Below are 26,167 nucleotides of genomic sequence, written 5' to 3'. Positions count from 1 at the left end.
GTATGACCCAGAATTAACGCTACTGGATTACTTCTGGACATCTGCACAGCATTGTCTTACTAGAAGATGGAACATCACACTGAGCTGGCAAACACATACGGATATACAGTCATGGGCTTCTGCTAACTTGTTCATCTCAATGATAAACTTGCTTGAGTGATGTAGAAATTTCATTTATTTACCTACAGAGAGATTAGCCAAACCAATACTTGCATATGAATATTACAAAGAAACAGTAAGAACTGGAAACTTACAGCTTGGTTTCTTCTCCATAAACTGCCTCTTACAATAGATAACACAAAGAATAAGAAGAGCTAAGAGCACTGTTGCAAGTGCACTGCATATTACAGCTGCTAAAGCAGTGTCTCGAGGACTGGAAGCAGTTGATGGGATCTTCACAAGGTTCACTTTGGTGGTACCTGAAACAAAATTAAATACAAATTCAGGCAGGTGAACAAACATTTCAGGAACATAAAGTCACGTAAGTGAAAGTCTGGGAAATTTAAGAGGTTCATAGCACAGAAAAAAAAGGACGTTTTTAACTGCTAATATATAAACATTAGTTGCACATATAAATAGATGTGATTCGCACCAACCACACTGCAAAAAAAACCTTTAAAAAAAACACATTGCAAAAGGAGTGGTAATGAGTGGAGATGCCCACAAAAACATTCTGACCATCCATGAGAAGGGAATCAGATCTTTACCATAAAAACAAAGACCTTTTAATTTTTAATGATGTCAGATGGATTTAATACAGAGGAAAGTTCTTAGTGTACAGCTGAGAAAGCTACCCACCAGAGGGAGTAAAAAATACATCAACTTCCCTTAACAGGGAAACCTTCGGAGAACTGAGACACTCACAGAAGTTCAACCGCTGTCAAAAGTACCATATCACTTGGTTGCACGTGTCATGGCACCATGTTCATTTCTAGGATCAAACCTGGGCTTCAACTAGATTTTTTTTGATTCAGTGACAGCTCTTAAATAGAGACCATACCTCTAGTAAAAATTCAGCAGATTGACTTTGTATACATATCACTAAAGACTTAAGCAGTATTTCTAGCTTTGACATTTTACATGGAAAGTGAAAAAGTATCAAAACGTCAACAATTGAAACTATTTTAAATTATAAATGGCCTTTTAAAACCAAATTTATTGAACCATTTAGATTGGAAAAGACCCTTAAGAGCATCTGAGTCCAACCGCTAACCCAGCACTGCCATGTCCACCACTAAACCATATCCGTAAGTACTGCATCTACATGTCTTTTAAATACTTCCAGAGACGGGGACTCGACCATTTCCCTGGGCAGCCCTTTCCAATGCTCAATAACCCTTTTCAGTGAAGGAGTTTTTCCTAATCTCCAATCTAAACTTCCTCTGGTTCTTCAGAGCAGAACTACTGGAGAGACTCTAGCAAAGGACCACAGAAATGACTGAGGAACTGCAACCTCCTTTCTGTGATGAAGGGCTGAGTGAGCTGGGACTGCTCAGCCTGGAGAAGAGTAGGCTCAAGGGAGTGTCTCATCAATGTGCAGAAATTCTTGAAAGGTGCAACGAGGACAGAGATAAGCTGTTTTCTAGTGGACTAGAGGCAGTGGGCACAAACTGAAACACAGGAGGTTCCCTCTGAACATCATGAAACACTTTCTTAACTGTGAGAGTGACTGAGCACTGGCACAAATTGACCAGACTGGTTATGAAGTCTCCAAGCTTGGAGATCCTTGGAAAAGCTGTCTGGACATGGCCTTGGACAATCACGGTGACTCTGCTTGAACAGGGAGCTTAAATCTCCATATGTTCCTTCCCCCTTCAACCATTCTGTGGTTCTGAGTTATTAAAATACAGCAGATGTCAAAACTCAAGTCAATAAAGGCAGAAGTCTCATATATGAACTGGAAATATCTTTTGAAACTTTGCCCTTGAATGGCAACGCTATAATTTTAATTATTATAGCAAATAGTCTATTATTTGTGTTCCAGATAATAAAATTCCAGTTACAGGTACTTTTCCCCTTAAAGAATTATTGCCTATCCTTCTCTTTATGTTCATCTAGAATTCTTATTACTCAAAGAGCTAAGTTCTATGACCTCTTTTCCAAATCTTCATTGTTATTGAAAAGAAAAAGCAGCCAATGTTGTAATCTTTTTGTCGTAACTTCAATGCTCTTGGCAGGGGCACTGCGGTCTTCCACAGAGAAAACTTTTCACACAGTTCCTAAATTCTTGCAGCTGTAGTTTTAACAGACAGCAGAAATTTCTGCATGGTATGTAAAATTCCAGGATACAATTCTATGAGAATTATGAGAAGCATTATACTTCTATGAGAAGAAGTAAAATTATATATATATAAAATATCTATACAGAAATGAGTGCTGGCTTTTGTGTGAAAACCAAAGACCATGCTTTGATATTGAATTTTCAGTTTTAGTCAATGTCTTGATCTAGTCCTTAGAAAGGTAAATATAGCCCAAACAAGCACTTAAAAACAAGACAGTAAAAAAATCTGGTCAGAATATCTTAAAATATTTTTCATATCTCTATATATATATGTGTGTATATATATATATATCTCAATACCTGTATCAATGTACCTAAAAGTACTAAACAGCTTAGAAATAAGGTTTAGAAATGGCCTTTAGAAAGACTTTCATAATTAGCAGGAAAAAAAAGAGAACTATTAATTTTTAAATTTGAAGCTGTTATTTTAACTGTTAATATGAAACTGCTCATTTTTAATATATTAAGCATTGGAATGGGCTGCTCAGGGAGATGGTGGAGTCACCATCCCTAGAGATATTCAAATATGCATAGATGTGGTGCTGAGGGACATGGTTTGGTTTTGTGATGGGCCTGGCAGTGTGAGGTTAGTGGTTCAATTTGATGGTCTTAAAGATCTTTTCCAACTGTAATGATTCTGTGATTCCATTAAAGCAAAAGTAGAACAAAAGCACGGGAGGTGAAGCTGCTATATTTTTGTCTCTCTTAATTTGCTCACAAAATGTATCTATTAGCAACTATAATTACATATTACATATTCTGGGAAATTACAAATTACATTATTTCTTCAGTGCCCATCAGCAACATCCAAACTGGAAATACAGCAATTTTATTTTACACTGAGATGGCAAAAAATGGTAATTTATTTTATCCATGTCATTATTTAAGATTTTTTTTATTTGGTTGATTTTTTTTTAAACTCTAGAGAAAGCAATTTTCTATTCTTGAGAATGCCTACCACTCATCTTCACCTTCAAAGAACTTTTTGGAATAGCTACTGTGAGCAGTCCATTGTAGTGTAGCTGTAATTATAATGATAGTGATCTTCCCTGCAGAGACCAACATTTCAGAAGTGAATTGCTATTGTACAAGTGGCCCGTTGGGCATTGCTGAACTCTGCTTTCGATGTTACTCAGATATGCATTTTCATACACTCTCTTCAGGCTCACAGACTGGTGCATTCTAAACTTTAAACTTGTACTTACACCTATTAAATGGTTATATGATTAAATTTAAATATCTAATGAGAGACTTTGTGAACCGAACTTAAGACATTAGGAAAGGAGGGAGGTGGTACACCATGATTTTGGAATGCATGTGCATATTATGCATCACAAAAATAAAACACAAAATGTATTTTATTTAAGAAACAGATTTCCTTTTCTGAGTCTTAGTTCCAACATAATCTGGAAATGTGCTAGTGCTAAAGAAAAATTACCTCAAATATCAAGCCATCTCCTGCATAATTTTGAGCAGTAAGCCCAAATACACATTCTTCCCTTAATAATCAATAGTACACTGTAATATCAATATATGCAAAGATGTGGTTCTTCAAAGCAAGTCAAGGTTCTGTTAATCCAAGATGATTAAATAGCAATAACTCAGCTAATATGGAACACGTGAATCCCAGCTGTATCAATGTAACTTCTGCCAGCAAACAGAATAGTTGAATTTTCAGCCTATTATACCAATCAACCAGAGATGAGACAAAAAATAAAAAGACTTCCTTTACCACTTTTTTCCTGTTTATTTTCTCAGACTATTTTTTCAAAACCATGATTAGTTACAGTCACTACTGGAATGAGAATGCCTAAAAGAAAGTTTTCTGTGGTACATTAACCGTATGAAAACAAGGCTTGCAACATTTTATGTTTCTTTCATGGATACTATTAACATTAATAATGGTGATATTAGTATTACTGTTATTATTATTACTACAAAAGTTGAGCAGGATAAAATGTGGATTGTGTTTGGCTTGTCTTTCTTACCATGTCAAGTCAATGCTAACAAAAAACTAATCAAAATTCCACATAGATTGAAACAGTATGGTACCATTGGACAGAATACCATCTTTTACAATCAGGATTGGAAACACAATACAGAAGTAACTTAAAATGTTTTTAATTTGTGTAACATGGGTATTTCTGGTCAAGAGACAGCAAGGAGAATATATCCATTACAAAAAATGTTTGCTCACTACCTTTATGTTGATTGACCCAATTGACAGGAGCTAAGGGCTCGGATATACCATGAAGTTATGATAACTTAACAAGTTTCTGCCAATCAGTTGAATTACAGTGACATTCTGTGTGTGGGCTCTTGGTCTATGGAAAACATCAGGCAATGTGACTTATCCTGAAACCCTCTCATTTTGAAAAAAGTTTAAAAGATGTTTATGTTAATTTAGAACTAAAAAGACAATACCTCTATATAGTTCCTAACAAAGAAAATAATGTATCATGTATAAACATGATGTGTGTATATATAATTACAATAATACGTGTATTTTATGTATATATCTATCTCTAAAATACATGTATAATATATACTACCAAGTATTAACATCAGTGGAAAGTAAGCCATCCTGAGTATATTTTTGAGTCTTTACAAGTCAGAAGATTGCCTCTCTTCTGATCTTTCAACTAGGAGGTAGGAAACTTTATTAAACATTACTGCTGGAGACTGTGGTAAACACAGCAAGAGAGTCTCTCAACATCTGTAAAAGGACAGCCATTTGCGTGCACGGCCTACATCCAAAAGTTTATCATGTCAAACCACATTTTTCAAATGTACTCCAAGTGCAGACTTTAAAGCCTTTAGTTTCTAAATTAGTGCCCCACAACTTTTTTGGTTTTTTTGTTTTTAAAATTAAAATAAATGTACCAAAGAACCCTAGGGGAAAAATGACTACTCAAGTATTTATCCATTGTTTGGAAATACTGAGAAATGTTCTTATAATGGTCTTATAAATTAAGATCTTTGGAATTTGATTTATTCGTTTCCAAGACTGTTTCCCTTGCACTGCATATTTTCTCAAAACTCCAACTGCTGACAGCCTTTTATGTTCATAAATGTTATAACAAGCAGTTTGCATGTGAATTTAAAATAGACATGAATTTGACAGTGCTGTATACACACCACTATGTCTGTAAGGCATAATCAACCTCCGCAACAGGTTTTTCTTTTAAAAATTAAGAGATGTTAATTCTTAGTACTGCTGTGGTCATCTAAATTGAACTGATACATGGCCAGAACAGTAATACCATTGCATACTTTCACCTTTGAGAACAGTCTAGTCATTTAAAAATACCACTACAGGAGAACAGAGCCTCAAATCACTGGTACCCTGAAAAAAAAAAAAAATTAAGCAAGCAAAAAATCAGTGGAAGTGGGAAAAAAACCATCTATGTCACTGCTGAACTACATATTCTCCCCCTTGCAGTGAAGTGCGAAAAATGTGAAAAGAAAGTATGTCTCCCCTCCATAAATAAAAAAGAGTTGGCATAAAATGGTAGCACAAATTCTATATTGCTGTTGATATGACTGCGGTTGTTGTCAGCAATTACTTTTCTGACTTTTGCTTCCAGCGTCTCAACTTTGCACTTCTGATAGTTGAAGGTGTCTAATAACTATTTTGCAGAAAATGGAGAAATTCATTTTCTTTTTCAGGTGTCTCCATGTGTTGGTATCATATAAAGTTTGCGTCAGAACATATAAGAATAATATGTACAGCAGAAAACCTATTTCCCTACTTTACTTCTAATCTGTATTTTTAACCAAATTCTTTTCCAGATATGTTTTGTGAAAAAGAACAAGATATTTTAGGATATTCTGTTGTTCAAATCCAACTATAGAACACATCCATCCCTCTCAGGCTATGGAAATTGCTTTGTCTTTTCAACAGAAAACAGTATCTGGTTTGTATTCTGTACGGGCAGTCGCATTTAACATTTAGGATGACCCAGTTACAGAATAAAAACAACCTGGTGGAGATTTTGAGTCAATTATGTTTGTTTATGACAGCTATTGCTTGTATACTCACTCTATCACTCTCAGTTCGAAAATGCTTATACAAGGCATTACCTGCCTAAGCAGCAGAAAAATTTATACTGCCTAAGTACACACAAATTTATGTGGGTATCTACTGCCATTATCTGTTTTCTAAAAGAGGAAAAGAAGACCATATACCCTTTAGAATATATATTCACTAGGTACATTACAACAGCAGGTATGTAAAAATAAGAGTATGTATGTCTGAAGGTTGTTTCTTCAACCCACTTTGATTGATTAAAAGTGCAACTGAACACTGTGAATACCATGCATACTGTTACATGCTACATGTTACAGATGGGTTCTAAAAGGTTCAAACAAGATCCCAGAGTTGCTGTGGGATGACCTTGTAGACTGGTGCATGAATTGTTTTTCAGCATGGATTGAAACAGGGCAGTTTGGAAAGCTCCATCCTGTAACCATGACCAGATAAGCAGGTGAGGGCCAAGACACTTCATGCCCTCACCTGAACAGAGACTACATATGCTCTTCCAGCCAGACACTGCATGTATTTCAAGTGCAATTGCCTCATACACCTGCAGTCATTGAAAGTAATTTGTATAAATCCAAGTAAGAAGTGAATAGTAAATCAGTTATAAAAGAGATTTGGTCTTCCTCTGATCCAATGAGATGTAATTTCTCACACTTCCTTTTCTACTCCAATTACTTCCCTCTTTGTCCTGGTTTGGCTGTTGTAAAATCCAGGGAGTATAGCAAAACTTTGCATGATGATTGCAAACTTGTATCCTATCTATAGATAGGATACCTATTTTGTCAACAGAATCACAAGATATATTGTGATAATTTTCAGTCAGAATGTTCTTATAGCTTTAGACAATAGGGACTGTATATTCCAATAATAATAATATTAAAGAGTGACACATTAGAAAAGCTACTATATTTGAAAATCAAATTATGTGCAGGATCATTTGCCTACTGTGACTAAAAAGGAAGTTTTTGAATTGGCCTACCTAGTCCAAAGAGCTACATCTTCCAGTAGCGATTAAAAAGAAAAAAAAACAATTAAAATTTAGTACCCTTCTCTTGTTGCTTTCTGGCCTACAATTAAAATACAAAACAGTTGCTAAGTAAAATGAAATCCTGATGGCTAGAGACATTTCTACTCTTCAGAATCTCTGTAATATATGTTACTGAAATGTGAAAACCCACAATTGCTACAGAAACTTGGCTATTAGAAATGTAATGCAGAAAGAGTCTACCTACAAGGTGTGACTAACAGAAAAAGATTTGAAATTACATGTGTGTGCACATGCATTCAACACTGGAAGAATTTATCAGATTACATTTTAAAAAGGTTATCTCTGAACTGAGAGAACATACAAGAAATGAAATACAGAAGTCCCATAACTTTCAGTGAAGCTTTTGAATAATCTAAAAATCAATGCATGTATAAAATTTACTCCAGTATATTTTGGTATCCATTTTGAAAGTGACAACTTGATTTTTTGGCAAAGCTATTAAGTATGTAAAAGTTAAGCCCTAAAAACTGTAACTGTAAAATCTAAGCTCACTATCAGGGAAAACAGAGGCCTGTATCAGACCACATACTCCTGTACAGAGTGAAGAAAAAGTTAAACATAGAATAGAAGCTAAAATATCTGTCACACTAAGTAACACAGAGTCTCAAGTCACCATGCTCAGCCTATAGATACAGAAACCTGGAGAAGGACACTAAACTGTTCTTCCCATAAATTACTTAGAGTGGTATAGAGAAGTTTCCATCTTCTCTTAAAACTCTCCTAAGAACAAAACCCCATGATTTTATTTTGAAATTAAATTAAATTGAGGGAAGAGAAATCAGGAGCATTGCTTATAATGTCTTTCTTGAAAGGGGAAGTACTGAAGGGGTTTCTCTCTCCTGTAAAAGCTTAAGAGCCCTTTGCCAAGAAGCATGAGATGAAGGTTCAACTGCCTCCTCTGCCACTTCCATAGAGGTTATTTTAGCCACTACAAGCTATAAGCTGAGCTTGGTGAAAATTGTTCTCTCCTGTTGAACTTGCTCAACAAGTAAATCTTCAGCAAAATAAGTAAGGACTTCTCTCTGCACAGCCAACAACTAAGTGAAATGCAGAATACAACAAAATTAAATAAACTATACTCAGGCTTGCCTACCACATTTTTTCCTGTTTATGATGATGTTAAAATATCACTACTAAAAGGTTAAATTCTTCAGGCAAGGCAACTGCTTCTTAATGTGGGGCGATTGTTGGCTTTTTGGGGGAGTTCAGGTTTTGGGGGCGTTTTGTTGTTTTTTTTCTTTTTGAAAACATAACTGTTAGCTATTTCCCCATATTGAGGGGGAAATATGTCTGTGCTGTGGAAAACAGAGTGTATTTATGTAACTAAGACTGTTTCATAACTTTTATACACAACTGTGCTGAATTATGATTCTGAATTAAGGTGGAAGTTAAGAGTTGCATAATCAACCCTACCAGTATTTTCCAACTTTTTAACGTTCAAATTTGCAACCTCAGCATATTTTAAACCCACATTTTTGGGGGGTAATCTGAAATATATGGAACTAAATATAATTTTTCCTAATTTTGTAACTATAACACCTTTAGAAGCTGGGTATTTATCACCAGCTTACTGTAATACTGCAAATATCAAAGTAAATGTCATGATAGAATGCAAGGAAAGTTACCAATGGTGCAACAGTAAGCATGCACATGCAAACCATTCTACAGACAAATAAATGTAGCTTTCAAGTCAGAAATAATAATAGCTTACAAAAAGCAGGTTTGAATTCACCACCTAAAGCTTTCGGGTTAAAGTCAATTAATACAGAACAAAAGGCTGCTGCATGCAAGATCCTTGCTTTGTTATATTACTTAATCTGAAAAATAACGTCTCCCTTCTTTAAACAGAAATCAACAGGTATAAGTCACAGAATACAGATGACAGTGAATGGTTGCCTTTTAAAAGTCAAGTTCTATTGGTGAGATTCATCTGACCAAAGCAAACATCTGCTGCTGAGGGCGTCACTTGAACTTTCTCTATATGGGAGAGTGGGGAAAGCTCTTTCATAGTAATTTATTTTAAACATTTCCTTTGATCATTCCTCTCCACTAAATACAGAATACAGAGTGAGACTAAAGTCACCAACTTATAGATGTAGTTGTTAGAGATATCCACAGTCAAGAAGGAGGCATCCTACTTTGGATTTGCAAAGTAAGGATGCAGGGTTTTGGATGCCTTTGACTATTTTTTACTTTATTTTCTCTGTTTCAGTTTATTAACTTTTGAACAGATACTATACATTTTATATCACTTCTGTTGTAAAGAAAAAAGCCATTAACAACTACAACATTTGTAACAAGTGCTTTACAACAGCAGAACCACAGAAAAGCCCAGTGGTAATTAGTAACTCACATTCTGCATGGAATATAAAACAATGTGTAGCAAATAAGGACAGAAATAGAATTAGAGGTTTTGACTATCCTGTGCTTTAAATGAATAAAAGCTCAGTGGAAAATAATATAAGCAACAATGTAGATAAAACCTGTATCAGTGACTATATATTAAGGTATGGTTGCAGGCCTCGATTCTGGCACACTCTAACTAACTTTGGCAAACTTGCTTAGAATGGGGACTTTGGTTTGTAAGAAATATTTCATCCAAGAACAATAAAAGTATTTTAATTTTTTTAATTTATATTTTTGCTTATTTAGCAGGAGTGAAATAAAAAAATAGTCTACACTCTAAAACTCAATTTGCCTTCTTAAAAGTAACTAAAAAAAAGGAGAGAGGAAGATCAGGTTTTAGGAACACAGATACAATCATTCAATGTTGAATTAGCAGTTTTCATCTGACTTGAAACTGGCACCTAGATGAAACTAACTTCAGAAGTCTGCAGGTCTAAAGATGAAGCAAGAGCTACTCACCTTAGGCTCTCTTTCTAAAACAGAGACAGAAATAGCAATCTCCAGAGAAGTAATTAATCTGAAACAGCTTGAAAGACTTTTTAGTGTTAGTCATTGAAGCTTACCTTATCTGGCTTACTTGAACTCTTGAGGTACCTAAATTATCAGTGGGAGTTTAGTCTGACAACTTCAGTGTTAAGCATTAACTTTTACATACCTAAATTAGGGTGCATCAATTCCATCCTAAATTTCTACATGCATATATGGTAACTACAAATTCCATTCAGTAGGATGTATACACAGTTATACCACTGGACTCAAATGGTAAAACTGGCAGAAACAAGCCTTTATTTAAGAAAGCTGTAACAAAGAGTTAATCTTTTTAAGAAACACTCGCACCCTATATATCTCAAAGGCACACATCACTGCCCAAAATAACACAGGAGACCACTCTATGATCTTTGTAAAAGAGGAGGTTGGCAGTGCAATTCTTTCAGCACAAGTGAATCAGTAAGAGAATGTGTGAGGCACTCAAAAAATTTAAAGGTCAGTAAAATAAAGCACAACAGCTGGAGGGATATAAGTGATCAGTAGGAACATTAGGTATTTCTTCTATTAGGTTGTTTCCAGCCCATGAGGTGTTAGCTTATAATGAATCACTCCCTCCAAGGCCCTTAGTGCACAACTGTTTTAAGGCTAATTCATTTTATCCTGTTTCCAATATGTTCCAGTTTTCCAGCTAATTCTAGTTCGCTGGAGTGATATTTCAGTTTTCTTTCACTTTACAGTGATTTTTTTAACATGGAGTTGGCAATATGGAAAGCTTCAGAGAGATTCCCTGTTTTGTACTTTTTTTCTGTGTGGTTTGTTTTTTCACCAGCACAAAGCAGAATTAAAAAAACGCCAGCACACTATTGTGGATCTGTTTAGCAGTATTTTATTCTTACATGTCTATCACAATTTGGACTCTGCACCCAAAAGCTGTAGCAGTCTGCATGTATTTATACTGTATGCATTGAAACTCAGCCCTGCTGAAGTGATGTGGGTCACTCCACAAGATAAATTTAACTAATATTTTCAGTCTGAACATAGAGTAAAGGCATGTTAGTAAATTCACATATTTAAAACAGTCATGTGTTTCTCTAATTAGAAAATGTCTAAAGAAAAAAAATCTTTAAAAACTATGTAAACTACTGCAAAGCTGTTAACTATTACTCATTTGTTTTCAGATTATCTCAAAACACAATAAAGTAGAAGTTAACTCAAATTTATTTTGCAGCTGTACTGAAATGTGTGCAATACTGGAATAATCTACCTAATGGCCAAGCCAAATAAGAACTTTGCAAACTCACTCCATACAACAAACAGATCATTACTTATAGGCACTGTAAGACCAGGGTAAAGGGCCAGCCACATTAGTAAGTACACGTAAGAAAACCATAGGAAATAGTACTTATTCAGTACAGGTCAATGATTGGGCCCTTCTCTGTAACTCAGGAATTTCAAGTTCACTTTAATCTAGTGTAATTGAGCTAACCAGCTCTTACATTAAAAAGTAATGATTAAGTTAAATTTCTTGCAGACATTCTGTACCTAAAACAAACATGCAGCATGCCTCTGGCAAAGAAGGATACTAATTATAGGATTGACTCATAAGATGAAAGGTTGCACAAGTTACTACTGGAAACAAAAGTATGGTAAACTGGTCTGAAAAAACATATTGAAATTCTCATACTCTGTAGTTGAGAATTTCATTTTCTAACTGTACTTAACAGTGTCAAGAAACAAAACTAAATTGCTTGCAAACTGCTTTTTCGTATTTAAGATGAACAAACTAAAAGTGAATGCTGCAATTACAAACTTCACCATGCTATACACTATGGAATTTTTGAACCTAATCGAGAAATGGAGTCTCTGCAGGGAATTTCTTTTCACAAAAACACACAAAATAAAGTAGTTTGATCACTCTCATCTTTCTTTTGTTATATAAAACGTGCTCTTGTAATTGATATTTAAGGATTCCTTGCATTTGAATCCCTAACATCATTCTTAATGCAACAACTCATTCCCTGATTTAAAAGGAATCGTAAAAAACCCACATCATCAAGGCTACAGACATCTGTGGGGAAGGATATCCAGGTTCAAAAGTAGGTTTGTGTTTCCGACTGAACTTTCACTGGGATTAGCAGAGAGGGTTGCCAGCTGTGAGTCTGAACAAAGATACAAACTCTGCCCTATACATTACTGTGTATTGATTCGATATGATGTGTATTGATTTGATATGACCTCTGAATGCCAGATGGGCACCACAAATGTAAACTCCTTTTACCAGTTGCGTAAGTTTATGATGTGAATTCATGAAATTAAAAAAACTGATTCAATGCATTTTAAAATCACAAGATGACATTTCCATTTTGATTTCAAGCTATACATTTTGCATCATATTGTACTGTAAATACAATCAATCAAATTGTACTGTAAAGCAACAAGGAATGTATTTTCCTCATTGTAAAGAGATTTACATTGGAATATTGTGTTCCTCATACTTTAAGGAATGTATTGTCCCCAATGTAATGAGACTTACACTTGAATATTGTGTTCTCTCTGAAATACATCAATACATCCTTTAGTCGATAAGGACGGATTACTCACAATCAGTGCCATTCTTAATGCTGAAACTAGAAAGCCAAAAGCCTTTCAGTACAAGTCATCTTGGTCAAATATCACCTCAACTTCATACCATCTACTTAAAACTTTATTAGATTATGATCATATATATTTATTATTTTTTTCAGAGATTATAAACAATGTTGAAGAGCAACATTTCCATTCCTAACTTATTCTATACTTTGCATTTCTAATGTAAATGGCTTCCATCATACATCTATTCACTTGGAAAAACATTTAATATTTATACTGCTAACAGGTTTCTAAGTAGGGACTGCTAACAGTAATCTTCTAGATTTTAGATTAGTGAAGATGATTTTTTAAAAGTTTCAAACTTCTGATATTTCCTGTTCCCCCCCTTTCCCCAAGCATAATAAATTAACACTTCAAAGTGTCCAGAAACTGCCATTTGTTTTACACTATTTTTCTTTCCCTAGATTTTCTGTTGTGGAAGAAGAGGGTAGGAGTTCATGCTACAACCTTCTCAATAAGTGTACTAATATAGCTTCCTGTTCAATACTAAATCATTTGCTTTTGTAAAGGTCTCTGTTACTCTCAGCATGGGCTGAAATTAGTCATCAGAGTCAGAAGGATTTAAAAGAGATAAAAAATGACAACATTATTCAATATACTACATTCACTTAGGAAACCAAACTGAAGTTCTTATCTTTTGTATCTCAGTAAGCTTGATCTTTAAAATGTTACAAGGTTTGCAATAACATTTGAATTTACAACTCTGAAATCAACTTTAGTAGCAAGAAATGACAACTGTCACACCTGTGGGCCACTGGCAACATCCAGTATGTTTCAAATATGTAGTAATTAAAAACAATTAAAGAGAAAGTCTTTGTTTTCAGAAACCAGGCCTTCAGTGACCAGGAAGAAAAAAGGGGTTCTCCCTAGAGAATGCTTAACTGCCAGGAGGGAAGATTCTTTCACAGATTCAAAGACTAGTATGGAGCAGGCATTAAGGAAAAGAACCAAGTGTTCAATGATAACCTCTAACACTCTGACAGTTGTTCAGTCAACAAATCCAATTCAGCTCAACCCAGATAAACCTAGAACCTCAATGACAGGGATGTAGAATGACAGGACACATTTGATTGCTGGAAAGAAAGCACTTCCTATCGATAGCCTCAGGCCCCTCCATGAGGGTCAGCTAGCTCAAGGGTGCGACACAAGCCACAATTCTGGGAGGGGAAACTTTATGGCAGCATCCCACCTTCATTACATCACAAACTTGCACAAAGTAACAGCAAACCAACTATAAAGGCTTGATTTGGTTTGGTATTTTTGCTGTGTTGGAAGAGCTCCAGCATTCTTTCATTTGTCAGCTAACAACAGAAGTAGTGATATTAATGAGTCTCTACCATCAGAGAAACAGTAAACTGTGAAAAAGAAAAAAAAAAAGATCACAGACAAACTTTTATCTGTTTATGTTTTTCTTCCTTTTTTGATTTTTTTTTTCTAAGCTTTGCAGAGCCTTCAAAGAGCCATATTCAGCTTTTTAAGTTTCCACTGTATGCTATCAGCACAATTCCTCTAGGATTTGCTGGTCAGTTTTAATGCATATAGTAATATAGAGGTGGTAAAAAGCACAACAGAGGACTGCCCATTATCTCAGATTAAAGAGCAGAGTAACTGAACTAGAAAGTCTGACCTAGTCAACTGTACTCCACAGAAACACATCAAGCAGGAAGTAGAGGAAAGTTTGGTTGATTAGTCAGAAAATGATTTAAATGGAAATCCCCTAATTTACAGCCTTAGCTTTACTTCAAATTACAACTCAAATTCTTAACTATTTGAAAAAAAAATCTATGCAATGAGAGAATAGTCTTATTGGTATTCTTTTATCAGCATATCCAAAGAGCAAAGACAGCAGATATGCTCTTCCCTTCTTTTTGAAAAGCCGTGAGTATTAAATTGGAATTTATTATTCAACCATCACTCGTGGCTGCAGTCAAAATGAGAGACTTATGAACCATGTAATTATTTTTAAAACCTATCTTAGAACAACTGAGCTGTATTCAGAGCTATTAACTTCGTAAGGCATGAAAATAGGATCACAAAAAGGCGAAAGCCCTTCACTGCTTAGCACTGTACCATCAGATATGCACAATGCTGGGAACCTACCTGTGATGGGATCTGGGATCCTACTTGCGATGTACAAATCAAAGAGTAAGGACAAGATGCCAACACTGACAGTCAGTCAACATACGGAAAGAATTCTAGACTCAAGTTATCAAGAAAATCACTCCTAGTCAGTATTCCAACCCGCTCTGCTGATTTTGGCATCACAAGATACCACAGAGCACGTTGTCCAGAGCTGGGTGACTGATTAAGAGTTTTGGTGCCAGCTGGGCACACAGCTGCTCAGTGTTGCAAAAGTTTTGGATGACCACAGAAGAGTAGAGAGAACTTTGCAGGTGCCTCCTTAGATTCCAATTCCATTACCTCTTGGACTGACTGTGATAGAGAACAGGGTCTGTATTCTCCAATTAGGCACCTATTGATTGCATCCTGCCCGGTCTGTGCATACATTTTTCTTTCTATGGTAATCAGAGTGAGTCATAATCCTTCTGGCCTAATCTAAAGCTGCAACATATTCAAGCCACCTGGACACAGAATCAGTGGAATACTCCTGGAGACCATAGTCTATGAATAGTTGTAGTTTTCTTGGCCTTTTCAGCTCTTGCACAGTTATGTAACTGTCAAGCAGGGCAGTTGATGATGCCGCTTTGGAGTCATGTTCCAGGACCTATTTGGATATTTAAAACTCAAGTACTCCTAAATTCTTGACAATGCCAATGCTGTCTGTACTAAGCATATTTCTACAGCATTCATTACTAGCCTAGTTATTTTAGTTTGTAGCTTTAACTGGGTAATTTGAAACTCAATTAAATAAAATTTAACAGTGCAAGAAAGTTAGGTTTGAGGTAGGAGGCACAAAATAAGAGACCCTGCATACTGTTGCTACAAGAGCTTCAATGAAGATCAGCAAGTTCAAATACCATTAGAATTGCTGAAGTCATTCCAGTAACTATGGTTTAAACTCAAATTATACATATTTCATAACAGAGCAGATGTGCTACACTGAATACTTCTATTCTACAGAAGTTACCAGTAAGCAAATAAGTTCATTAGAAGAGTGTTACAGTGTTGCAGTACTAAGCTATACTATACATGACTGGAAATCTTTCTGATAATTTTTCCTCTGTGAAAAGTAAACTGCATGGAACAAAACATTTAAGGATAGTGCAAGAAAATGGACGAAAGTCTAACAAACTAGACTGGAAGCCCTAGGAGCTTTGGCTTCCAAATTTTGATTTCTTGGTACTGTCTGGCTAGCTACACAGAAATTCTGTTTGGTTTGGAAGTAGTACCTCCTTGCAATGTCATTTCAACATTTTAAAGCTAATTTTTATTCTATAGAAAATTCCAGTGTTGGGTTTTTTTTCCCCTCTCATTATTGGAGGAAATGTTTTTTGCCATGAGATGCCATGTTTTAGCACACTCTGCACTTTTCCTTTAAAAAAAAAAAAAAGGTGTAGAAGGTATGGTAGATAACAATGAGTGAAGCACTACTGATCGGTTCTGCCTGTGACATGTATTTAGTGATAACAAGTTGAATAATGAAGTACTTCTACAGATACAAGCACAAAAATGAGAAGTACAGACAACAGGAGTTGGTGAAAGTAAGTTGTGAATGCATATGTAAAAATAGGCTATTTTCTGAGATAGGCAAAGAGAAAGTTTTGGAACATGATTAAAGTACATAATTAATCTAAATTTTGTTTCCATTAAGTTACATTTTAGAACTACTACAACTGATTTTAGCAGTAACATCTCTGTTATTAAAAGAAGGAAAAATCTACTCCCTCCTTGTATGCAACCCACTGTTTTAGTAGGGGAGCCTACCACATAAAGCAAATTCAGAGCAGGAAGAAAAGTGTCAACACTAAGTCATACATGAATCTTTCCCAACCAACGGGTCAGAAGCATCACTATTATCAAGGACAAGGAACTGAAAGCATTTAGGTATTCTAGGCTAACTGTCTTTGATCTATGATGAGTGAAAAAGTAATAGAACTTTATAAGACATGAATAATAATTTTAATCTCTGTGAAACAGCTACTCAAATTTGTTTCAGACTTCCTGAAGACAAGTTACTGTACCATCGGGTCACATATGGAAAGTATCAGTGACTTACTACATTTTTACAAAAGTGTACATTTCAGTTGTAAGGGAAAGGTAATGTCTCTGCAATAAAACAATATTGCTATTTATAAGCTAGTGATGCTATTAGCTGTACCTAAATAAACTGTCACTCTTTATGACTTTTGTGAAAGGTTTATACCAAGGCCTGCAAGAAAGCAGAAGAGGGACTTCTTACAAGTATGTGTAGTGTTAGGACAAGGGGTAATGGCTTTAAACTGAAAGAGATTAGATTCAGATTACATATTAGGAAGTTCTTCACATGGCTGAGAATGCCCCATCCCTGGAAGTGTTCAAGGCCAGGCTGGATGGGGCTTTGAGCAACCTGGTCTAGCAGAAGGTATCCCTGCCCATGGCAGAGGAGTTGGAACTAGATAAACTTTAAGGTCCTTTGCAACCCAAAACATTCTAGGATTCTATGGATATTCCATCTGTTTTCTATCACAGTGTCCAACATGGCAAAGAGGATTATAAGAAATGCTGAGGTAACCTCAAATCAGAAAAAAAGAGACTGAAATAAGACAGGCACTTATGTTGGAACAGAATTGATGTATTCAGAATGGTTGCACTTCTTTCCATGAGTTTCAATAAGGCTAAGTGCCAGATCCTGCACCTGGGCCACAACAACCCCCAGCAGTGCTACAGGCTTGGGGAGGAGCAGCTGGAAAGCTGCCAGGCAGACAGGGACCTGAGAGTGTTGGTTGACAGGAGCTGAACATGAGCCAGCTGTGTGTCCAGGTGGCCAAGAAGGCCAATGGCATCCTGGCTTAGATCAGGAACAGTGTGGTCAGCAGGACCAGGGAAGTTATTGTCCCCCTGTACTCAGCACTGGTGAGGCTGCACCTGAAGTACTGTGTTCAGTGTTTGATCCCTCACTACAAGAGGAATAGAGAGGAGCTTGAGAGGATACAAAGGTGGGCTACTTGTTACTAAGTATAGCCCTTCCACACCTCAAATACCTATTATACTCACATTAAATTTTACAAGAATCATGAGTCCTAATCTTGTAAATGTAAATAAGCAGATTTATACCAAATTTTACTTTCACTGTGCTAGCTACTTTTAACACCAGGAAGAAAAAAATAGCACCAGAATTTATCTCTTAAATAGCGCCTTTCATTAGCAAAATTACACCTCTTGTAGATTTAAAGAGTGAAACTCAGCTGCAGTTTAGGGCACTTACATTTAATACTCAGAAAAGCAATCCTGTAAACATACAGAAACAAATGAATACAAAAAACAATCTACAGAAGAAAACTGTAAAGGGAGCTTTGTAATCAGTCTTGGCAGAGGTAGTCAAACTGTCTGTTGTAGAAGTTCATTAAAGAAACAAAGATATGGTAAGATATGGACAATTCACATGAAAATGAAACATTTTCATTCTGATCTCCTATAAGTATTTTGTCTTGACAAGCCATAGCCTTTACCTTTATTCCTAATCTTAGTAAAAACTCTTTATTTTCTGGTTCAAGACATTCTTTATATTTTAAACCACTACCACTGAAATCAGTATCTCAATTCATGGCTCATTGCAAAGAAGTAGCAATTTTAGACCTGAAGGCAGGTTTATTTCAAATACACATGAGGTTACAATCAAACTGTAGATATTTCCACTGCTGTGACTTATTCAACAAAACATTTCTGCTTCACTGAAGCAAAGAATGTGTTTATTTCCTGGAACATGTAGTGGCTAGTTTCCCAAGCTCCACATAGAATGGCAACTCACTCTGCATCCTGTCCCTCCACCAGCTTCCCATGCTCTTAGCTTTATGTCCAGAAGAAGCCCTGGAGAAGGAAGGCTGAGTTTGGCTGGACATACTGTGCTATGACTATTATTTAAAAAAAATATAATAGTGCAGGTAAATTAAAAGAACAACAAATCAAAAACCAAATAAGGTCACGGCTGTTCCTTTGGTGATGGTTTGGCTGTTAAAAGCTCTTGGCATCTATGTGTCCATTTCTTCTCTTCCCTGACTCTCACAATTTATTCCAATGTAGCTTTTTTTGCATAAAACAGAGGAACAGCACTGACTTTAGATTGCTCCAGAAAGAAACAGTAATGTAGAAGTGCTAGGAAAATGATCGAACAAGTTCTATGTCACAGGTTCATCTACTTAGTAGAAAGCCTGCACAGTGGCTAAAGGATCCTGGTGACTCTCATGCTGTTCTCCACTTTGAATTAGAATTATAGAATGGTAGGGTTGGAAGGGACCTTTAGAGATCATCTAGTCCAACTCCCCTGCAGAAGCAGGTCAGGTTGCATAGGAACGTGTCCAGTTGTTGAACAACACACCACCACTTGTAGGAACAGCTGACACAGTCAATCTGATAAAATAAATCTATTTCTTTAAATTTAATCTGCCATCCTCTTATGACAATAAGAAGATAAGGAGTATGGTTTCTACCATTTTTTACTTATTTGGTAAGACAGACTACATGAAAACACAATGTATGCTCTAAGCAAGCAATGGTATCTTTGGAAAATCTTCTTACCCCCCCGGCCTTTCCCACATCTCTCCTTCATCTGTGCCATCACAAAAATTTTGATGTGGAACTTGTTAGATTTTAAGAAAGGAGTTACTTTAATCCTTTTTATGTTGTGGATGGATTCACAATCTAGCTTTCTAAAGACATTCATTAACAGCATGCCACTGGCTTGAGACAGAAGAGTGAACTCTGCCAGCCTAAATCAGTGTTGAAAACCAAGAATCATCAAACTATATCTACATCACTGTTTCTCTGCTGAACAGATACCAGTTGGGACAGTCATGCATTACAGAAATTACATCTTTGATAATATTACATCTAATATTTATATGCTGACTCTATATATAGGATTGGTATTTACAGTTTATTTACCTTAACTAAGCAAATTAAAATATAACTACGTCATTGTGTATTTAATTTTCTGACATCCTAAAAACACACATAAGTCATTGTGTCCCCTTTAAAGTTTACACAAAGGTGATAGCAATTCTCCTGGCCTCCAAAACTCTCTTTACTTGTTCATTATAGAATCCTTTCAACTTTGCCTCTAGCATTCACAAACATTTTTTTCATGAGTAAATATTTAAACCAGATCTGTTTTAAATGTCTACAGAAAGAAAGAAGATAAAAGCAAGTATTTAGATTTATAGCTAACCAGGTAATAATCAACTGCTACTAGTGCTGAAAAAACTTCATCCATGTCTCAGCTTTAACATGAACCTTTAATCCAGGTAGGGGGCTGTGAGCCTTTGTGCCCTTATGGTAATGTTCTTAAGCAAACAGAAAATTGCCACACATCTCACAGGACAATTAATTCATTGAAACAGGGCATTTAAACTTTTCCTTTTCATCTGTAGTGTAAGAGTTAGCTGCACTAATATTTGACTTTCTGTTTCACAGTGGAAAGAAAGAAGGATAAGAAAAGCAGAGAAGTAGAACTTAGTCCTCTGATCACTAAGAACTTGCCCAATACACACACTGGTCTGTTTCCATTTAACTTTATGTACTGCAATTTTATACATCTTAACTATCAAAATATAGCCACTACTGAAATAAACAGCAAACATTTTCAGCACTGAATGGAAAAAGCTTACTTTCACACACTGTTATTTACACTTCCTTGTAGAATCGTGTTTTTGACTTAGTCTTAAAACTGAGATCTTTCCACTTATTTGATGTTAAGTAAAACTCACACAGATTTCAGTTCATTTACCTACTATTGTGTGAATACCTTCCTGGCCTACTCTGAGGCAGGTTATGTACGCTCTTCTAAACTGAGTCAGTTTATATTAGAGATGTGAAGAATCAATTTACAAATTGCAAACAAAACTCTGAAAAATCACATATGGTCATTGTACTTTATGGTCAGATTTCCATTATTTAACATTTTAATTTTTTTTAGTATGTAAATAAAGAACATTTTAATGATTTAAAGCTTTTTAGCATTGCTTCTGTAAAAGCTGGAAATACTTATAAATTCTCACTACTTGCCACCAGAAATATGGATAACAAGCAGTTGTTAACACTTTTTTTATTTAATCAAAGTCTCTATCATAGTCATGTGGTTAGGGAACAAAATAAAGTCTCCAATCTGGATTTACCATGACAGTTTGTTCCAGAGAAATGCTCTTCCTCATAAGGTTGTCTGTTGTCCACTTAAAATTAGAAGTAGCTTCCTAACAGTCCAATTTAGGATCCAAGCACAGTCTCAATGACAAAAGCCAAACCACTATCTACAATTCTGAGTTATTTCAGAAGACTTGGTAACCATTGATTCACCATCTTTTAAAAAAATCAAAATGTTTGATTTTGGAAAAGGTGGAAATACACTGGCAACTGGCAGCCAACTGGTTAATTCCATTCACTATGACTCTCTGGGCCCAGCCATCCACCCAGTTTTCCACTTTGAGATGGGATCTGATGAGATCCGAGTGGAAAACTGGCTGGATGGCTAGGCCCGGAGACTCATAGGGAATGGAGTTAAATCCAGTCAGCTGCCAGTTACCAGTGGTGTTCCACAGGGCTCGGTGCTGGGGCCTGTTTTTTTAACATCTTTATTGATTATCTGGATTAAATGATTGAGTGTACCCTCAGTAAATTTGCTGATGACACCAAGCTGGGCAGGAGCGTAGATCTGCTTGAAGGACAGAAAGACTCTTCAGAGAGTCCTGGACAAGCTGGAGTGATGGGCCAAGGCAAATTGTATGAGATTCAAGAAGGCCAAGTGCTAGGTCCTGAACTTGAGCCATGACAACCCCAGGCAATGCTACAGGCTTGGAGCAGTGGTTGGAAAACTGCCCAGAGGAAAAGGGCCTAGAGGTATTAATTGACAGCTGACTGAAGGTGAGCCAGCACTGTGCCCAGGTGGCTGATGGCATCCTGGCTTGTATCAGAAATAGTGTGATCAACAGGATCAGGGAAGTGATTGTGTCCCTGTACTCAGCACTGGTGAGGCTGCACCTTGAATACCGTGTTCTGTTTTGGGCCCGCCACTACAGGAGGGACAATGAGGTGCTGGAGCATGTCCAGAGACAGGCAGTGTAGCTTGTGAAGCATCTGGAGAACAAGTCTTATGAGGAGTGGCTGAGGGAACTGGGGATGTTTAGTCCAGAGGAGGCTGAGAGGAGATATGATCATTCACTATAACTACATGAAAAGAGCTGTAGTGAGGTGGGGGTCAATGTCTTCTCTCTAATAATGAATGATAGGACATGAGGGCTTGACAGTGTGAGGTTAGTGATTGGACTCAATCATAGAATGGTAGGGGTTGGAAGGGACCTTTAAAGATCATCTAGTCCAACCTTGAATATCTTAGAGGTCTTTTCCAACCATAATAATGCTATGATTCCACACATACAAGTCACTAACTAGAGTAAGCAGAAAGGTATGAGAGGTAATTTCTTCCTCTACCCAGTTTTCAACTGGACCAGAGAGAATAACTCATGTTTGAATAGCATGCTTTCTTAGAAGAAGTTAACAAGCAAGAAAAAAGGAAAATTTACATAAAATGAAATTATGAGTTAGAGATCTTAGACAAGAATAATAATATTTCACTTCATAACTCACTAACTTTATTTTCTGGTTTGTAAAAAGAGAGAAGAGAGTAAAAATGAGTGGAGGATAATATTTAATTTGATAATTACAGGAATAAAATCATAGAATCATTATGATTGGAAAATACCTTTAAGATCATCTAGTCCAATCACAAATTTAACAGTGCCAAACCCATCATTAAAGTAAACCATGTCCCTCGGCACCTCTCATCTACCCTTCTTTTAAGTATCTCCAGGGATGACGACTCCACCACCTCCCCGGGCAGCCCGTTCCAATGCTTAATAATCCTCTTGGTGAAAAAGTTCCTAATCTCCAATCTGAACCTCCTCTGGTGCAACTTGGGCACATTTTCTCTTTTCATGTCATTCAATACTGGAGAGAAGAGACTGAACCTCCACCTCACTACAATCTCCTTTCAGGTAGTTTTAGAGAGTGATCATGTCTTTCTTCAGCCTCCTCCTCTCCAGGCTAAACATCTCCAGCTCCCTTAGCCACTCCTGATAAGACTTGTTCTCCAGATGCTTCACCAGCTACCTTGCTCATCTCTGGACACGCTCCAGCACGTCCATGTTCTTCTTTTACACTGAAAATAAATGTACATCTGAAACTGCCTGTTTGGATTCAAACTTTGTCTATAAATACTCTCTGCAACTCATTTAATCTGGAGTTATTTGCTTCAAGAAATCAAGCATTTCATTCTTGCCATTAAATGCAATAGTGTTTGCTATGAACATACTTTCTCTAAACAATAAATGTCGTGGGCCTGGCAATATTTGGTTAATGGCGGACTTAACTGATCTTAAACATCTTTTTCAACCTAAATTATTCTATGATTCTGTATACTTGGTTATATTTTAATTTAGCACAATTAAAATAAGAAAGAATGTTTAATAAGGACACATCATTTCTTATAAAGTAGCATGAAGCATCATAGAAACTTGATATTTCAATCTTTCTGTAAAGAGTTGTTTCTGTTTGGAATAGGAGAAAAAAACCTTCCAAACATAAGTTCACGGTTACAGGAAAAAATAAGTAAACTCAGTGGTTTCCACAATATTATATGAATAATTTTTATTTTTCATAAAGAAGATAGTAATAATTGCAACAAGAATAATTCACTTCTTTTATTGAAATCAAAACTTGATGGGATGTAAACTGTCAGTAATTTTGGAAGAAGTAGTAAAAAGCCTTCTGTTGCAGAAAATAGAAGTTCTCCTCTTTTAAAAGGATTCTAATCCTCTCATTGGCCAGAAACAAATAGAAAAACTGATTACTCCTTTTCTACTTAATGCATATAGTCATGTAAAGACATTTGTCTATATTGATCCTTCTCACTGTAACCTTAGTAGAAAAGTTTTTTTTTTAAAAGGTATGAACAAATTACCCCCTTTGAAAGAATTCATACCCACTGAGACCTGCTTGACAGTAGACAGAAGGCCTAGGAAGGCTGCCTTTCTTTTAGCATTAACACAAACCAGAATTTAAAATTAATACAACAACATCAAAGTGGACTCAAGACTTCCTAATCACGTGGTATGACAGGAATGTTTATCTTCAAGTGGCTGGTCGTATGTAATGATAGTGCTGAAGTGTATTAACAAAATCATTTACTAAAAAGAAGAGGAGCCATTAAAAGAATTCTTCATAACTGTGACTGCCTTTTTTCCCTCCAAACTTTCAATTAACAGCAAAAATGTTAATTGTACTCCTACAGGAGGAAAAGAGCACTTACAGTGAGGCTCATAGGGAGGAGGAGGATCACCACAAGGAACACACTCCATGTCTTGAAAGCCTCCAAGCTTAGTCTTTCTATAAAATCTAGAAGATAAAAGAAATTAAGTTCATTAAAACCAGTCACTTTTCTTCACAAAATTAAATCAGGTGATTTAGCAACGTCCTCTATAACTGCAGACCTATGGCAATCTGTGTTTCAATGCAAACTAGCAGAAAATAGAAGAAAATAAATGTAAACAAAGGTACATTAGATATTAATTAACAGTACAGCAGTAGATCTAGAGTAAATTGAGAAAAAATTCCAAATATTTTAGTCAAATGTGTAGTCTCTGTAATCTTACACTCATATAAGATATAAACAATACTAGAGATTTCAGATAGAAATCAATATTTGGTTTTACACATAGATCATAACACACAAAACAACTATGATGAATTTAGATTACACAAGCTTATTCACATGTTTAAGAACTTAAAGTGAACTGATTAATTTAGGTAACTCTCCTAAAATAAGCAAGATATTACAGGTAATTATCGTCACTAACAGTATATATTAGACCAAATGTCAATACTTTCTCATTAAAATCCCTAAAATATCCTCTAGCTCAGAGAAGGGAAAAAAAATAAAAGAAAACTCCACAAACTTCACTCATAAATTTGTTGATTTATTTACTTTTACAGAAGGATATCTCTTTCTGCAACGGTAGTAGAATATTAAATGAAAGCTACTAACTCTTGTGATGTTAAATTACTAACACTGCGAATGCCATTAAAGCATGACGACTTTATTAGCTAAAGCAAACAGCATTGCAACTGCTCAAGAAACTCATGTATTAACAACGTAAACAGAAACAGATTCACTAACAGTAGATGGGACCACTGTGACCACCTACTCTGAATGAAAATGGTTAATACTTGATTTTAGCTAACATGCTCACTGTAGTGTTTTGAAGTGGAACAACAGGGAATGGCATGTTGGGCACTTGTGCAAAACAGAAATTAATAGGATTGCTGAGAGGTAAAACATTAGCTAATCCACTTGGCTTGTCTAGTTATGTCCTCCATTTGCTTAGGCATGGACAGGTAGGAGTGGTAGTGTGTTCATTTTAACATGTACTCAACACACATATCTAGAATACATTCTAGATCAGAATACCAAGAAGCATTCCCAGGTTTTCCAGTTTAGATTTACTTTTAATTCATGTTTTATTCTGTCTTCTTTTTTGTCCCTTTCTCATATTCCAAAAAGGTTTACATGGTTTACACCATAAAAAGAAAATTTTCTCCACACTGACAGCCAAATAAACCCTACAATACATATATATTGATAAGAGCATCAGTCAATCCACCATGTGGTTGTGAGTCGCATCTAACAGCTGGAGTTGCACCTCCTTACACCTTGACTTAAATTAACATTATGTACCAAAGGTTTACTAAGTGATTTTAAGTGAAAAGAATACAATCGTGGCTTTGAGAAGAATAACTGTAGGAGCTTCAACAGTGTTCAGATATTTGATACCTGGTATAAAAAAAGGTACATAGAAATAAATGAGATGGCTGTGAAATATATAGGAAACCAATGTATGAAGTTTCAAGTATCTCTGAAATATATACCCTGAAAATACAAAGGCTGTTATAACCACAGATCACTTATCATAACATTCTCCCATCTGTTAGACTACCAATCCATAATTCATAAAGGCATCAGAAATGTCTTAACATGGCAGGTGTTTATTATAATCACAGAATTTACCCATAATCCCATAGCCTAAAGAATAGCCTTTTGCAGATCTTA

The 26,167-nt window shown here is 35.9% G+C and overlaps 1 protein-coding gene across 3 annotated transcripts in view; it reads right to left on the bottom strand.

Annotated features, from left to right (window-relative positions):
- Positions 1-26,167, bottom strand: part of TNFRSF19 (TNF receptor superfamily member 19) — a 58,519-nt gene that overhangs the window by 8,737 nt on the left and 23,615 nt on the right. For all 3 annotated transcript variants that reach the window (XM_061992746.1, XM_061992755.1, XM_061992763.1), the window contains 2 exons: positions 24,371-24,456; positions 255-419 (listed from right to left, as the gene is read on the bottom strand). In XM_061992746.1, the coding sequence (XP_061848730.1) occupies positions 255-419; positions 24,371-24,456 (251 nt within the window). The remainder of the gene's footprint in view (positions 1-254; positions 420-24,370; positions 24,457-26,167) is intronic.

This window comes from Colius striatus, chromosome 1, assembly GCF_028858725.1.
Source record: "Colius striatus isolate bColStr4 chromosome 1, bColStr4.1.hap1, whole genome shotgun sequence".
NCBI classification, from domain to species: domain Eukaryota; kingdom Metazoa; phylum Chordata; class Aves; order Coliiformes; family Coliidae; genus Colius; species Colius striatus.
This window is presented reverse-complemented; position numbering and strand designations above follow the sequence as displayed.